We start from the raw sequence: 17,184 nt of genomic DNA, 5'->3' as shown, positions 1-17,184 counted from the left end.
ATTTCTTTGCGACTCATTTGTGAATCTGTGATACATCTTCAATTGCTACGCTTATTCTTGCTACATGTAAAACCATCCCATGTCTAGAAAATACAACCGACTAAACAAACAGTAAAACCATCTCCTATCCAGAAACTACATGACCCAGAAAATATAAGGTTATGTCTCACTTGAGCACATAATTAACCACAAAGAAAACAAGGTTAAGCCAGCAGTTTTCTAGAGACCGTTCGCATCTTCTTTGAAATACCATCTCTTTGAAATACAGCCTTAACATGGCATAGTCTGGATATTGAGCCCAGCACTGGACAAATCCCACAGCGAAGGCAAATGGCAAATCTATCCATCTGCCTTAGTGCTGCAACATCCACTCCATTATGTCTTTCCGGATCACTCCCTCGAATCGCCCTCTTCCTTGGCGAAATCTTGAAGCTTCAGTGCCATAGAAACTCAAATACCTGTGTGTGGTGTTGGTTCCAACAGGCTTAGCTGGCCTCATCATCATTCCAATGGTGGGAAAAGGTCTCGACCATGTATTTCTTGATGAGGTAAACAGATGCCTATCAGAGTTTTTGAAGCCACTAGAAGTCTTCTGGTTGGGAGATGAATTGGATATCTGTTTTGTCATGTTTGTGCTAGAGTTACCACTTGACGGGGGTTTTGCACAAGTGGTACCACGGATCTGAGCTGATGGCTTCATCTTATCAAGACAACGGAGGATCCAGTTTCCAAGATTCCGACCCACTTCAATATCTCTTTGTTGTATGTTCTGGTGGACCTTTAGTGCCACATCAAACGCAGCACGTGTTCTTCTGCATTACACAAAGAAGAAGGGCATTGATACATGACGTTTCTAAAAGGGATGCACAAAATGTGTTAGAATTATAGCAGAACCAAACAATAGAGCAAAATATGACATGGGTGCTATCGCGGGGAATGACAGAAATAAAAGTGGCTAGTTCTAATTTGTCTGAGCATTTACGTATGGATGTGTGACAGTTGGGAGAGAAATAGAAAAGCATCAATTATATGTTAAAAAGAAATCCAGTACGGTTTTTTAGTGGTACCAACTAAAGAAAAGGAACAATATACAAGCCCTAATTTGATATGGAGCAAAAAGATTGGCAACATTTGTATCATTGGAAACCTGCGAAACAGGAAGATGCTCCATTTGAGATCCACAGAGATCCCAATGCATTTGAAGGTTTAAACGTTACAATTTTCCCAGAAATGGAAAATAGCAGACAAAAGGAACTCCTAATGAGATGAAGTGTAACTGGCAATCAAGTCAAGAAGGTGTTGGAGTGAAAGTAGTTCAAGCATTAGTTCTGCGGAGCTCCAATCCATATACAGTCAGAACCTATTCTAGAAATCTGAAGAAAAAATTAAATTCTGTGTGTAAAGAAAAGAGCCTTCCATAATTTTCTAATTTCTTCCTTTGAGCTGAGTTGCTAATATCCTGCTCCAGTATATAGGTCAGGTAACTTCATTAAATATGATCGGACACTTCAATTGATGTTAGTATAACCAATCTTCCCAATTACCAGAAAACCAACCTAATCCACCAAATATAAGATGCGACCCTTTACCAAGTTCAATGTCTGTTTGAACAACAAAGGATATGCAGCAGTAAGATAAGATAATTAAGCATAAGCAAGCAATTCTCTTATTTCAGCTGAAGTTGTAGTATATGCATTCCAATAGCAAACACTTCCCACTCATAAGCCATGAGCCTTGATGTATTTTGATTGTACAATTATAACATGCACTGACGCACATTACAAAAATTAGATGAAGAGACAGACAAACCACAGAAAACCTATCCCAATCCTATACATTTATCAACCAGAAACAAGCGACGGAAAACCCTAGTAAGGTCATCTACACTGATGCCTTCCTATCCATCACAATCTGAAGAAAAGTTTATCACTTGATTCCTTGAATAATAACCTCTATCAGTCTACCTATCTTCTCCACAATATAAATGACACTAATAGTGACCTTTTGTAAAGACCCACCCTTCACAGGCCCAATAAAGTGTTAGAGCCTAACCAAGTGGCCCAAAATGCTTCGGCCCAAGTTCTTTGGAAGTAGTGTGTGATGAGAGTACTCGTGCTTCCTGTAACCCAGCCATGAGACACAAACATGGGGTATTACACCCTCCCTCCACGTTCTACCCTAAAATCAATAATTACTGTTGAAGTCATCCTACCCCTCTGAATCATCTATGAAGACAGAGACACACATCGTAGTCGAATCCCTTGTGAATTACCAGACACTGCTCATTTCCAAGTTCTGACACTGATCAAACTCACAAGAAAAAGGCACTTTCTGAACAACAGGTAACTACAGATTTCGACATCGGTCAAACTCCCAAGCAAAACAACAAAGCGACTTTCTGAACCACACCTAATCTAAAAAAAATTCCAAATCCAAACCCTTCCTCCAAAAGGAAGACCATATCCGAATCCACCACAAGCTACTTGAATTTCTTCACCATCCCTCCCCATGGTAGTTCTCTTGCGTCTATTTTCATCTCTTTTTTCAATCGAACATGAGATGCAAAAATGCAGCAAACAAAAAATTCAACAAACCTCAAAAAATCTCCATCAAAATAGCATCCCTGGAATAGATCGTTTATCACCCACCAGTCTACCTTAGAATAAGAACCTCAATTAAAATTTTCCATTCACCTTGAAATGTAAAAGCACCTAGAAATACATGCACATTAAATTCTGTCATAACCTTAAGTCCTAATATTATTGTTAGGGCCTATCAATGCAAACTTGTTCACAATCAAACCACATGTCTTATCTTTACATTGGAGCACTATGTATCTACACTTAGTTCTTCCAATGTAATCTACATTGGTCTTTCTCTAGGAAGATAGGAAGCCGTTACAAAATCTTCCTTCCAGTGCAATATAATGTTGAGAACAAGTTTCAACTTAAACCAACGCTTGCTTTTTCTTCCTTTTTATCTTCATTACTAGACAAATGTTATCAGCCTTGAGGGTCAGATTAACCCATTATAGCATAATGTTTTCCCCGACTTCACCCTTATTTCAGATCCCTACAATTATTCTAAAGTTTCTGAATTAGTATCGGATTTTCTTTTAAGTAGAAAGAGTGAGCCAATGTATAAAGAACTCGGTACCATGATTACCACTTTGATAAGGAATACATTTGGAAATTTGGGAAGAAAGCACAATAGCTAAGGGTTGTATTCCGAGAAGGAACATGGATGTTGGCATTTAATATACTCTTGCTTTACCATAAACGTAAGTGAGGTACCCAACATTAATCTAAAGTTGCAAAGGAGGAGAATTTTAGAGAGGTACCAATGCACTTCCTGTTACGATTTGATAGAATGGAGAGCATTTTCAAAGCATATTAGGCAGCCTATCTTATATCTGATTCCGCGAACCCAAACATCCAGAGTTCCAGAACAATTCCCATTCCTATCATGATGGCCTGAAATATCAGTATTACGTAAGACTACCGGCCATCACATAATGTTATCAGTGGATGGCCAAATCCCGAAACAACCCATATGCCGGTGTCATGCAACTAAATATGTTGTTACGTAACAGTGGTAACGGGCCATTACAGCCATTACGGACAAAAACAAAAAAACAAAAAAAAACCTTGAATTCATTTATTTTCACAGAAAAGTTTGCAAAAGGACAGCAATTTACCCAAGAAGTGGATTCTCTACTTAAAATCAGTCCCCATCAACGGTCAACCTAAGAATCTCCTTACAATGTCTTTGAAATTATAATTGACACAATTGAGCATAAAACCAGTTGTCCCTTTCCTTATTTGTAATCTACAAGTTTATAGCAGTAAATAACCTTGAACTAATGCACAAGAAATTTAGGACTCATAATTTCATTAAAAAACTATTTCCAGAACGGCTTGTTAATAATAAAAAAATACAATGGTTGGAAGGAATAGAAAACAAGGAAAAGCCGCCAAGCACCATTCTAAAGCCCAATTTTTGCAATTCTGAAACAAAAAACATGGTTATCGGTTATCATTTCTATATTGGGTAAAAAGTAAGAAAAATCATGTCCACAATTATCACTAACAGTTATGCTATACACCCTGAAATTGCATCATCGTAACCACTACTGTTTTTTAAAACCAAATATGCGATCATCATACACCGATTAATGCATTTTGAGTATGTTTGAAATTTCCTTGCACTTGTGTCATAGGATATAAATCTATTACATCTCTCATTTGCCACGACATATTTTTGCTAAGACGAGAGAATAAAAGCTTTTGTGTCAACATTCATCATTGGGTTCACTGGAATGAAGCTGCAATGGAAAGGTCCTTCCCTCAGAATGCTCATTCGAACCTTTGTTTTCTCAAAATCACCATGCAACTATTTAGATAATGGCCATTCCATTTGGGCACCGATGATGAATGATCGTTCCATTTCTTTCTCAAAACCCTCCAACGCCCCACACTGCCTAAGTTCCACAATATCTTATACCTCATTACGTATCTATTCGCCTAGCCCAAATTTAGAACTCCTCAGAGCGGAGCCCTAAAACAACCAACCATTCTGGTCTAGATGAGCCTAAACTTTCTTGACTACGGGAAATCATCATAGATCTCAGGTCTTCATACACGAAAACTGATCGGTAGCAATCCTAAATTCCACTTACACAAGCATCAATTTCGAATTGAGAAAAACAAAAACCCAAAAAATGTCAATAGACTTTACCCACAAACAAAGCCCCCTTCAAGGCCGCATCATTAAAACGTGACCATTTTCATTCCGTACAGGCGTATACTATTCAGGTGCGTTTGTATCAATCACCAATAGAAAATGCAATTCCTAAACACGGCAATTCAAACGTGATCACAGTCGCTCGAAACCCATCGAAAAACAATACGAGAAATAAAAAATGAAACAACAAAAGCGAGAGATTGGCGATACGGAGGGGCATACCTCTGAAGAAATTGACGGATCTTAGGGTACTTAGGGAAAATAAGGCGACGTTGAATCTTGAGGGCAAGCCTGTAAGTCCGTTTCAAGCCCAAAAAATAAGCCGTTCCCAGTGTGATCTCCCATAGCACCATTTTCTTCCCACTCCCTCCAAAAAACTCTCTCTCTCTCTCTTCTGTATATATGTTACAGTGTTACTCTATCGTAGTACATTATAGTATGTATATTCTTCAGATATCTCTCCTCCTCTCTATTGTTTCCTCAAGTTGAGGTCTCCCTTCTTGATTCGATTTCGTTTCTGTTTACGACGTTTTCGTTTTAGCATCTCTCTCAAGTCACCAACCCATTTTCCGGGCACCCAGAATATTCCAACCTGTTCTCGATTAAATCCAGGGCAAATTTTATCGACGCCTCAAAGGTTTTCAGGCCTTGCTTGGATGAAGGAAAAAGAGGAGGGGAAATATTAGAAGGGGTATATGGAGAGGGCCCCACGCCTTTTCTTTCGTTTGGCATGCCAATTACCAGATCTTTTTATTTTCCACCCCCTCTTCGTTTTCGCGAGTTCTAGGGTTTCTCCGGTCTTACTTTTGGGCTCCTCCTGAGGTCCCCAAATTTAATCCGGCTGTGGAGGGGGTTTTGTGAACGAAGATACCCCTCGTTATCCCTTTTTCCCACCCCCAGGCCTCGTCGCTTTACCATTTGTGGTGCTGCCCTTTTCTGGTCTGTGGAGGAGAGGATTTGGTGGCGATTTGGTCGATTTCTCCTTTTGCGAACTCAGGTATGGCATAAAATTCGTTCTGTAATGTTTCTCACGCCCTCATCTTCGTCACACGATCTATGTATCGATTCTCAGATCTGTTTTTGTGTGTGTGATTGTGTGTACGAGATTTGGTTGTCAAGCCCTCATCTTCATCACGCCATTATCTCTGTTTGTGTTTGTGTGTATATTTCGTACGGGATATACGGTTTATGGTGATTTTTGTGATTAGGATTTTTGGAACAGATTTTTTTGATTACGGATTTGCAAACAGATTTTTTTGATTACGAACTGATTATTCAGATTAGGGTTGTGCAAACTGATTTTTGTGACCAGCGTTTGTCAAACAGATTTTTCTGATAAGGGTTTTGTGAACAGATTTTTTTGATTAGGGTTTTGCGAACTTGTTATTCTGATTAGGGTTTTACGAACAGATTATTCTGATTAGGGTTTTGCGAGGTGATCATTCTGATTAGGGTTTTGCGAACAGATTTGTTCTGATTAAGGTTTTGTGAACTGATATTTCTGATTAGGATTTGAGAAATGTGTTAAATTTGCAAACTGATTAGGGTTTATTGAATCATTATTTGTGCAGATTATTTGTGCATATTGTTGTAAAAGAGTAGTAAAAGTTTATTTGTGTAGATTAATTTTCTGAACCATTGTAATTAGGGTTTCTTTTTCGCGTAGTGTAAGCCCTCTTTTTGTTGTTGGCAGGTTGTGTAAGCCCACTTATATTTGTGCAAGTTGTAGATTAGGATTACTTTTTCTAGGTTCGTTGTTTTTCTTTGTCAGGTTTTTTGCGTTGTGGTAGTGCGTAACAAGTTTTGTTGCAATTATAAAACCAGTTGGCATTTCAAAACAAAGAAGCAGTGACTTTTCGATACTTGACATTTGGAGTAAATTTGAAAGCATAAAGTTCATAAATAAAGCCATTACATAACATTACAAGTTATACTTTTGGTGTATTCTAAATTGCATGAAGGCCTTTTTGAGGTTTTTTTTACGATGGCAAGATTAAACAGAACAGAAATAAGGAGAAGAGAAGAGGAAGAGGCATTTATTGCGTTAAATATGTACATTCGTGCTGCAATGGGTGTGTTTCGGATGTATTGCTTCATTGTGTCAACGGCACATTATCTCCGTCCTGAGTTGTCTCCTAATCCAAACTACTACCAGACCCAAGTAGATGCCGTCAATAGGCTTGTCAATGGTAATGAAGTAGATTGCCACGAGCAGTTAAGGGTAAATAGACATACATTTTTTAGGTTGTGCTGTCTACTTCGAGGTGTTGGGTTAGGAGACTCGCGAAATGTTTATCTTGAGGAGAGGGTAGCTATTTTTTTGTTCATCCTCGGTCACCATACAAAACAGAGGCGTACAAATTTGCACTTTTGGAGATCGACTGAAACTATAAGCAGACATTTCAATGTCATACTCCAAGGTGTGTTGCGCCTTTTCGACATGCTCCTAGTCAGGCCCGAGCCCGTACCTCCTAACTACGATGACAGTAGATGGAGTTGGTTTCAGGTAAAGTTCATTTGAATTGTTTGTAAGTCTCCTATTTGGTTTTCTCTACTCTTACCATATGGACGTAGTATTGATTTTGTCATATTAAAATGTTGTCGTAGAATTGTCTCGGGGCATTGGACGGGACGTACGTGCCAGTTAATCCCCTGGCAGTTGACAGGCCACGCTATAGGTCAAGGAAGGGTGAGATTGCCACAAATGTTTTAGGTGTTTGTAGTCGAGACCTAAAGTTTGTCTTTGTCTTGTCTGGTTGGGAAGGGTTGGCCACTGACTCTAGGATCTTGGCGAACGCCATTTCAAGACCCGATGGTTTGAGAGTCCCCCGTGGTATGTGTCAATTCCTAAGTTCACCTTCCTTTCCCTCTATTCCTAGTATGAACCATTCCTTTAATGCCATAACTTCCATTTGGAACAGGACAATACTACCTTGTGGATGCCGGATACCAAAATGCTGAGGGTTTCCTAGCACCGTACCGCGGCCAGCGATATCACATTAACATTTGGAGGCAAGGTCACATGCTTACTACGAAAGAGGAGTACTTCAACATGAAGCACTCCGCTGCTAGGAATGTGATTGAGAGAAGCTTTGGTGTGTTGAAGATGCGATTTGCAATATTGAGGTCTCACTCCTATTACCCCATTAGGACTCAAACACTTATCCTGACAGCATGTTGTCTTCTCCACAACCTCATCAAAAGAGAGATGCCCAACGATCCCATTGAGAACGAATACACGACATGGGAACGTGATCACATACACGATGTCGAGGCAGATGATCACATCACTACCATAGAAACTTCCAATCAATGGACCGGGGAGAGGGATGCGTTGGCTACAGCCATGTACAACCATTGGCTAGGAAATGGTGGGGGACAAGAGGTTTTCCCACCATGACGAAGTTTCTTTAGTGTATTTGTGTTCAAGTATTTGAAGAACTTTTTATGATGTAAACATTCTAATTGCGGTTCGAAGAACTTTTATGATGTAAACATTATAATTCAAAAACATTGTAGTAAGTTCATTGTAATTCAATTTTCGGTTTGTAGTTCATAATAGACTTGTGATATAATCATTCGTTGTCGACCTTAAAATCTATTTTCAGCAATGGATACCCAAGAAGGTGATATGCCTACAAGAAAGGCTTCAAAGACGCGTAGGGTGTGGAGGAAATCCGAAGAGGATGCCCTCATGAAATGCATGGTCACAAAAATCGGTGACAAATGGAGGGCGGAGAATGGGTTCAAACCTGGGTTCTTCACCCTACTTGAGAAAGAGATGGACAAGGTCATGCCGGAGAGCAAACTGAAGGCCTCCCCCCACATTGACTCGAAAGTGAAGTATTGGAGACAAACTTATGCCAAAATAATGGACATTCTAAAACTTAGTGGGTTTGGGTGGGACCATGTTAACAAAAGGATTGAAGTGGATGATGACGTTTGGAAAATTTACGAAGAGGTAACTTCCAATGCTTTAATTCATATGTTATGGCATGGGATGATGTACTAAGATTGTAATCTTCGTGTAGGCGTACCCTAGGAAGGCCAAAGAGGTTGGTGGGAAACGTTTCCCTTATTTTAAGGATTGGGAATTCCTATTTGGAAAGGATAGGGCCAAAGAAGAAGGGGCGGAGGTTCATTCGAAAATGGCGCGATCGCAAACAAATGAAAATGCAGCCCATAATGAAGACATTGAGGAGGATGAGGATTGCTACTATCCATACTTCGGTGAAGAATTTCATGGCACCCCCACAAGTGGACTCACGGGGATGACCAATGAAATTCCTTTGGGCTCGACACCTCCGGCCTCCACACCTCCGGTCTCTACGTCTACACACTCCACACGTCGTACGTCACTCCCGACGTCCACTCCTCGGACCTCCACACCTCCGGCTAATGCTGGAACTCAAAGGGGGAAAAAGAGGACACGAATGGGTGATGTGGGATCCCTTGCTGCTAGCATAGAGGTATGGCTCGAGAAGAGTGATAGTCATATGGAGAAAATCACCAATGCAATGGGGTATTCGAAAGACGTATCTGCTCGCCGCACGCAAGTGCCGCAGGAGCTTGAAAAGCTTGACTTGACAGATACCCAAAGATTTAAGTTAAGTGCCATCATTTGTGCAGCTGAAGACAGGTTGGACCAATTCTATGGCATTCGTGATCACTTGAAACAAGCTTGGGCTGAGGCCGTCCTAGATGGTATAGTCTTTGGTCCCGTTTAGGCATGAGGGGGAAGAAGTAGACTTGAAGTTTTTGAATTGGCCGATCTATAACTCCTAACCATATATGGCCCATTTTTTGACGTGGCCGGAAAATCACTCATATGCATGTGGTCCCTTATTTTGTAATAGTTAGAGGCTTTTGTTCATAAGCTCTTCTTCCTAATATGGTTTGTACTTATGAAACGATGGTGTACTTATATTAAACTGAACATAAACAATCGTGTATTTGAGGATGTAGTTTGATTTGTTAATGGGATGTCCAATGCAGGTATCTGGGTTATCTATGCATTCTACTTATGTTTATGGGCAATGATGAAAATAATTCGAACATTAATTAAGGTAGATACCTTGGCGGGGTAACATTAGTTGCAGCCATGAGTACCCTTATGATTGATATGTATTGTCTGAGCCCAATCCAGGCATTAGTACCCTTTCAACTGCAGGTTACCTGTGTATGTTTTGGCCTATGTTTATCAGGTTTTGGCCATTGTTGGAGCAGGTTTTGGCTTCTGTTTTTCAGTACAGAGTGTTACTTTTTGTTCTTTTTATTTGTTGCAGGTGATGTGTGTGTGTTTTATCAGGTTTTGGGTTATGGTTGTGGTTTTGGCCTCCGTTTATATGCTGCAAGTTTTGGCCTCTGTTTGTTAGTACCCTTTCAAATAGTTGGCTATGTTTTTGGCTATCATTTGGTTCTGTTCTGTGGATGAAACTGCAGGGTTTGCTTATGTTTTGTTGCTGCATTTTTGGGCTGTTTCCTGCATACAGATTCTGGTTCTTTAAAATTAGGGATTGGTTATGTTTGGTGCTTGCATTTCTGAGTTAAAACTGGGGGTTATCGTTCAGATATTTTGGTGGCTATGATGAAAGTTTTATGAGCCACGAATTGAATCAAAACTTGCATGTGTATTCTGAACGAAAATGTATCCATAAACTGAGCCAAAACCTGTAGTTTTAACCCACAAACAGAGGCCAAAACCTATAGTCCACTACCAAGTTGGTTTCTGCAGTTTTCTGTTCTGCTATATGTGTGTGTGTGTGTGTGTGCAAACTGCAGGGCATGATGTTTTCTGACCTATTTTTGAGGTAGTGTTGTGAATAGATGACTGCAAAAAATAGCATGATGTTTTCCTAGTTGGTTGGTTTCTGTTATGGAAATTTGGGAAATGCTCCAAGTGGGTTTCTGCAGTTTTCTATTAGCTTGGTTTGTTAGTGCTGTTGTTTATGCACTTAGCTTGGTTTCTGCAGGTTTTTGGCCTACGTGTATGTGTCAAAACTACAGGTTTATGGCCTCTGTTAATGTGTTAAAACTGCAGGGATTTGGTCCTGTTTTTGTGCCTCCATATGTGAGTTTATCAAGTTTTGGGTTATGCTTATGGTTCTGGCCTCTATTTATATGCTGCAAGTTGTGGCATCTTTATCAGTACATATTTTTGTTTTTTGACCTCTGTTTATCAGTTCCTTGTGCCTCTATTTGAGGGTTAAAGTTGCAGGTTTAAAAGTATAGCAGGGTGTGTGTGTGTGGCAATGGCAGCAGGTTTTGGTTAAAGTTTTGTGCCTTTATTTACGGGTTAAAGCTGCAAGTTTTGGCCACTGTAGGTGGGTTAAAACTGCTAGTTTTGGCCACTATTGGTTCATGCATGACCAATGACAGAGGGATTTCGGTGAGTACTGGTTTGTGTGTGTGTGTGTCTGTTTGGTTCAGTTTTGGCTGTGCTTGTCTGTTTGGTTCAGTTTTGGTTCAGTGTTGGCTCTGCTCATCTGTCTGCTACAGTTTTGGTTAAGTTTAGGCTGTGCTTATCTGCTTTGGTACAGTTTTGGTTAAGTTTTGGCTCTGCTCATGTGTCTGCTACAGTTTTTGTTCAATTTGAGCGGTGCTTATCTGTTTTGGTTCTGTTTTGGCTCTGCTCATCTGTCTGCTACAGTTTTGGTTAAGTTTTGGCTGTGCTTATCTGTTTTGGTACTGTTTTGGTTAAGTTTTGGCTCTGCTCATGTGTCTGCTACAGTTTTTGTTCAATTTAAGCGGTGCTGATCTGTTTTGGTTCAGTTTTGGCTCTGCTCATCTGTCTGCTACAGTTTTGGTTATCCTTATCTGTTTTGGTTCAGTTTTTGTTGAGTTTTGGTTGTGCTTATCTGTTTTGGTTCTGTTTTGGTTGGCCTTGTCTGTCTGGTACAGTTTTGGTTCAGTTTTGGCTCTCGTCATCTGTCTGCTACACTTTTGGTTCAATTTTGGTTCTGCTTGTCTGTTTGGTTTAGTTTTCGTTTAGTTTCTTCTCTTGATTATCTATTTGGTTCAGTTTTGTGGCCTATGGTTATGTTTTGCTCAACTTTCTGCCATGGTTTTGGTTCAGTTTTCTGCACACAGATTGTGGTTCAGTAAAACCTGCAGGTTTTGGTTTAGTATTGTGGTTCTATTTGTGCTTGAAAACTGCATTGGTTGGTTCTGTTATGTGCCTTTGGTTCAGTTTTGGTGAGGAGGTGTGGATTTTTATATTGTCACTCAGTTTATGGGTATATACCTGCAGGTTTGTGGCCTTCTGTGTATGTGTGAAAACTGTGGGGCTTTGGTTAAGTTTTGTGCCTACATTCCTGAGTTAAAACTGAGAGTTTTTGCTCAGATTTTTGTGTGGTTATGATGAAAGTTTTCTGAGCCACGAACTGAACTGAAACCTGCATGTATATACTCAATGAACATGCAGCCACAAACTGAGCCAAAAACCTGCAGCTTTAACCCATAAACAGAGGCCAAAACCTTTGTGTGTGTATATCTATGTATGTGGCTGTGATGAAAATTTAACAAGACACGTTGGGGACTTAGGCGGGGCAATGTTTGAGAGGGTCATTTGGCAACTCATGTTGCAGCCTAGTCCTTGCAAAAGATGTCTACATATCTGAGCTACATGTTTGCAACTATTTGACTACAAAAGTCCTCTTATATATGGTACCATTGTTACTTGTGTCGTAGTCTGTGTCCTAAATGTGTCAATTGGCGATGATGAAATTTGAGCCAAATGCGGGTTTTTTTTTCCAACTATTTATTAGTGATTAAGAGGCATTTTGGTTCATGCATTTGTGGTGACTTATAATGTTGTTTTCGAATAGATTATTCAATGACAGGTGAAGAAAAAGACTATTATTGGGTGGTTTTCGTTGGGCGTAAGCCGGGCATCTATACAACTTGGGGAGAAGCTCAACTCCAAGTTAATGGATACTCAGGAAGCATGGCGAAAAGATACAAGACATTCGATGGAGCCGAAGAAGCATTGCTCAAGTTTCACGAGAAGAGATACGAGCTCACAAAGTTGGAAGCCAAAAGTTCCACATTTGCAAGTGCGGTGGGACTTCAACATGAAATCAATGGATGCTGGTCGTTTGTTCTATGTTTTTTTTAGGTTTCGTAGGTTGTATTTTGTTGGCACTTGTTCTCCATTCCGAATGAAGTTGGACGTTCCAATATTATGTAAAATTCACATGTTATGAACGGAGACAAGTTGTAATTTATTTTAAATGAAGACGTTTTAACATTATATTCGAACATCATGAACAGAGATAACAAATGACATAACATCCATAAATAATGCTATTTATTTTTCCGCCATCTTGACATACTCCTCGTCCTCGGGCTCTTCGGGAGGAGGAATGAAGCAAACACGCCAATCTTCAAACAGTGGAAATTGAACATCTCTTGCCTCCCTAGCTTGTTTGTTAAGCTAAGTCAAAATGAAAAAATTAAGAACAAAAAATATCTTGACATTTCACAAAAATTTATAACACTTTATTAAGTCTTACTTGGACGAATGCATTCCAAACATCGTCTTCAGCCACCACCATGTTTTGACTTGCATCCCATTCAAACCCGGGACGCTCAAGTAGGTTGACAATGATGAAGCAAGTACGGCGCCACTTCTTTATCTTCGCTTCAATATGCCATTCCTCAATGCTAGCATCGGGAAAATCATTGTCCATGAAACGTTTCAAGTAGCTCGTGTAACTTGGACGAAAGTGTCCACTCCTGGTGGTCCACAATCGGGATACCACCATTGATTTCAGTACCGAAATCAACAACATCTCCTCAGCCTGGACCCAATTGTGACGAGGAGGCGGACGACCAGCCATACAACAAAAAAGAAATATGACACAAGTTTTTGTAATTGATATTATTGAATGAGTTTGAACCAAGTTTGCTTGCTATTTATAACCAAAAATTCAACAACTATTCAACTACATATCCACCATTCAATAATATATCCACCATTCACCATTCAACCAACTTTTACTTTCCATTCAATCTAAAATCATACATTCCATTCAAATCTATCCTAATTTGTCTTTTCATTAAAACAAACAAAAACAATTTCCAAAAAAAAAAAATCATACATAAATACGAACAATTTATATTAAAAACGTTTTTTAATATAAATTTTATAGAATATACCTTTTTTAATAAATTCATTTTCTAATACTTCCAATTGTGCAAAATTGCTTAAATATATTGATTTTTAAATTTATATACTGGTTTTAATACATAATCAAATATAACTCTGCACATGGGCAAAATAGTAATTTGACATTTTTTCCCATCATCCACCCCGTCTTATCCCCCCATTCTATAAACCATCCAAACGAAGTTAAATTTTATCTCCATTTTTAATACCCCATCCAAACCACGTATTATTTTATCCCCCCTTCATATACATCAAATCAATGTGGGCCAACCCATCAAAATTAATACCCCATATTATCTTATTCCCCCTTCATATTTTTTACCTCCAATTTTTTTCCCGCATCCAAACGGGCCCTCAAGATTATATAGGTCTATGTAGTAGTATTTCATTCAATTTTCAAATTACTATTACAAATTTTTGTCAAGACGTATGGTATTGGAATTGAGAAAATCTATTTTCGGAGGCTACGTGATTTAGGTGTTTACAGAGCGGATCAATCTTAGCCGTTCAAATGTGTGTTGGACGGTCCAGATTTTAAAAAAATTATTCTCGTGAATAGTTTAAACAGTTAACCTATTCGCGAAAATAGTTTCTTTAAAATCTGGATCATCCATTGACGAGATGAACTGTGAGATGGGACGGCGCGGAAGCTCTGTTTACTAAGCCTCAGTGAAAAAGGCTCTTGTATCTTTTTTTTTTCTTTTTGCTCAGTTCACTTACACCCCCAAAATGTCAGGACCGGTACTAACTCAATGCTATCATCAAATTAATTTTTACCATATGCGATGCAAAATTAACTATTAGTCAACAAAATTAACGTCTACAAAATAAGTACTACAGTAATATTAACGTCTACAAAATATCAAGTAAACTTAACTGCGCTTTTTCTTATGGAAAAATATCAAGATAAGTAAACCAAACCAAATCAAACCGAGCCTTATGTCTCAATCACTTGGGGTCAGCTATATAAATCATTTTCTTTCATTGAGCTCTATCAAAAGCCGTTATCATATTTGGATTCATGTTATAAAAATCTGATGGGCTTTTTACGTAGTGGTTGTCAGTTGCACAACTCTCCTTTATTTGGACATGAGACCGGCTAGGAAATAAAGAAAAAGTTCTAGGCACGAATCAGGCGAAGTTAAAAATAATAATAATAATAATCAAGATAAGTACTACAGTAATATTTGTTTCTTGCAGTGCGAATTTCTAAGTTCACCACCCATCTAAGCCATAAATTTTTTGGTGCAAGTGTTTACTAGTAATATTTTTCTTTTTTTATAATCGCTATTTAAAATTTGAACATATTATTATTATTAGTGGTTTTGGAAACGGGTTGGAAAATAATATTTTCTGAGTTAGTTGTAGGGGAAAATGACGGTCCAGGACGTGTTTTGATAATTAATACCCATCAAGGACATACTAAGAACAATTTTTAATACTGAAAATGTCTTTAGTGAATATTAATTATCAAAACACGTCATTGACCGTCATTTTCCCTGGTTGTAGTCATATATAGAGTAGTGCGTTTGTAACCCAATGAAGTACTGTAGCAGCCCAGAAGGCCCAACCATTTGGGCCGACATTCGGCTGCGGTGGGCTTTGGTTACCCTCTTCAAAAGCACGTACGGTACCTATTTATGTTTGGATCAAAAGGTTAGCGGTTTTGCAAATTTCCCAACTTACAGGGAATGGAAAAAAAGCGTTTATTTTTTTTCAATCACTCCTTCTACCAGCCTCCAACTTTGGTCACATTGAAGCAACCATCTTTGTCGGCCGGCCGGTGACGACCTCCAACGACTATTGATCCTCTCTTCTTGTCAACCCAGTACTCCAACCATCCCCACCTTCCGCCAACCGACTCTCTTCCAGTGGTGACCCTTTCGGCAATAGGGGAAGAAAAAACTACATGCCCTTGCCGGTACGAGAATCAAGCAACATGGATATGATCTTATGTCAAACCGCAGGTCCGATTGAAAGCGGTCCAAAAACAGACTAGTTGTCTAATTTGGTCCAAGTTTAGAAAATGAGAGATGGTGGTAATTATGGTTTGGTTTTCGAGTTTATGTTCACGATTCCGGTAGTAAATGCATGGATCCAAACGGGATTACATAACTATGCAGCATTTTATATTTGAAGTTTTGAACAGGAGAAATACAGTATGAAATTTTTTATTATATAACTTCAACCAACAACTTTGTATCTTGAGTAATGTAACATCTAAAATGAATTAATAAAAAATAACACATACATAAAAACTCAATAAACCTAATGACATTCTTTTATTTCTTTAAAGTGTGTGGGTAGAAGTAGTTCATTAGTAAAAAATATTATAATGATGCTGCATTCCTATCAGCTGTCAGCGGCGGAGCAAAAATTGTATGAATGAGGACAAATGTTAATACAATTGCAATAAAATATTTATGGTAACACACAAAAATAAGATAAATAAAAATGTTTTGAACTAAAAAAAAGAAAGAACGAATATATAATATTCATTAATAAAATTTTCTAACGCTAGATTTTTAATTTGGTCTTTGTTTTATGTATAAAATAATAAAACCGAACCACAGGTGGTCCATGCTCTCCCCTCTTTGACAACTCCATCAAATTGTTTTCAATGTACTATATATTGGTCTTGATTCCATACGTGTGCATGCATCAAACGGTAAAACATAAAAATTGACAAGCATGCCTATGCATATCATCATCTAAAGGATTATTTATGCCAGATTTATATGGCTTGATGTTTTATTGGATCAGTTTATTAGTACTATTTTTTTCCCCTTGCTCTTTGGGTTCCAGTAGAAAACAAAATTTACATAACAACTCATTAAAGTTTTCTCCAATTTTTTTAATGCTACTCAAAACTCATAACTAGGGCTGCAAATGAGCCGAGTCAAAAACTTAAGCTTGAGCTTGACTCGAGCCTTATCGAGCTGAGCTTAATTAGTCATTTACTAAACAAGCCTCTTTAATCGAGCCGAGCCTCCCTTAACGCATATATTTGGATAAGATTTTGGAACAATTTTATATTTCAAAAAATGATTAAAATGGGTTTTGATCCAGTGTTTCAATTTTATATTTTGCTACATAAAGGTGTTCCAAAATCATATCAATGATGTCTGATCAACGGATCCGGGGGCTCTGCTGCCCCTGTGGGGGCAGTATCCCCTACCCAGACCCTTAAACGGCGTCGTTTACTTTAAAAAAAAAAATTTTAACCTCCAATTTGCAATCCTATTGAGCAGAAACGTGATTATGAGAGCCCT

The 17,184-nt window shown here is 38.6% G+C and overlaps 3 protein-coding genes across 3 annotated transcripts; 1 reads left to right on the top strand and 2 right to left on the bottom strand.

Annotated features, from left to right (window-relative positions):
- Positions 1-16: 16 nt before the first annotated feature.
- On the bottom strand, positions 17-5,372 carry LOC131308334 (uncharacterized). The gene is made up of 2 exons (XM_058335249.1): positions 4,966-5,372; positions 17-812 (listed from the first exon to the last, which is right to left on the bottom strand). Exons 1-2 carry the CDS (start codon positions 5,094-5,096, stop codon positions 353-355), a joined length of 591 nt encoding a protein of 196 aa, XP_058191232.1. The 5' UTR covers positions 5,097-5,372; the 3' UTR covers positions 17-352.
- A 1,767-nt stretch (positions 5,373-7,139) lies between these two features.
- On the top strand, positions 7,140-8,787 carry LOC131308446 (uncharacterized). Its single transcript, XM_058335382.1, has 3 exons — positions 7,140-7,249; positions 7,351-7,576; positions 7,665-8,787. The coding sequence occupies exons 1-3, from the start codon at positions 7,184-7,186 to the stop codon at positions 8,141-8,143; spliced, it is 771 nt and encodes a 256-aa protein (XP_058191365.1). The 5' UTR covers positions 7,140-7,183; the 3' UTR covers positions 8,144-8,787.
- A 4,264-nt stretch (positions 8,788-13,051) lies between these two features.
- LOC131306902 (uncharacterized) lies at positions 13,052-13,782 on the bottom strand. The gene is made up of 2 exons (XM_058333331.1): positions 13,257-13,782; positions 13,052-13,177 (listed from the first exon to the last, which is right to left on the bottom strand). The coding sequence occupies exons 1-2, from the start codon at positions 13,581-13,583 to the stop codon at positions 13,052-13,054; spliced, it is 453 nt and encodes a 150-aa protein (XP_058189314.1). The 5' UTR covers positions 13,584-13,782.
- Positions 13,783-17,184: the final 3,402 nt, after the last annotated feature.

Source organism: Rhododendron vialii, chromosome 11a, assembly GCF_030253575.1.
Source record: "Rhododendron vialii isolate Sample 1 chromosome 11a, ASM3025357v1".
Lineage (NCBI taxonomy): Eukaryota > Viridiplantae > Streptophyta > Magnoliopsida > Ericales > Ericaceae > Rhododendron > Rhododendron vialii.
Note: the sequence above shows the minus strand (reverse complement) of the source record. Positions and strands in the feature narration are given on the sequence as shown.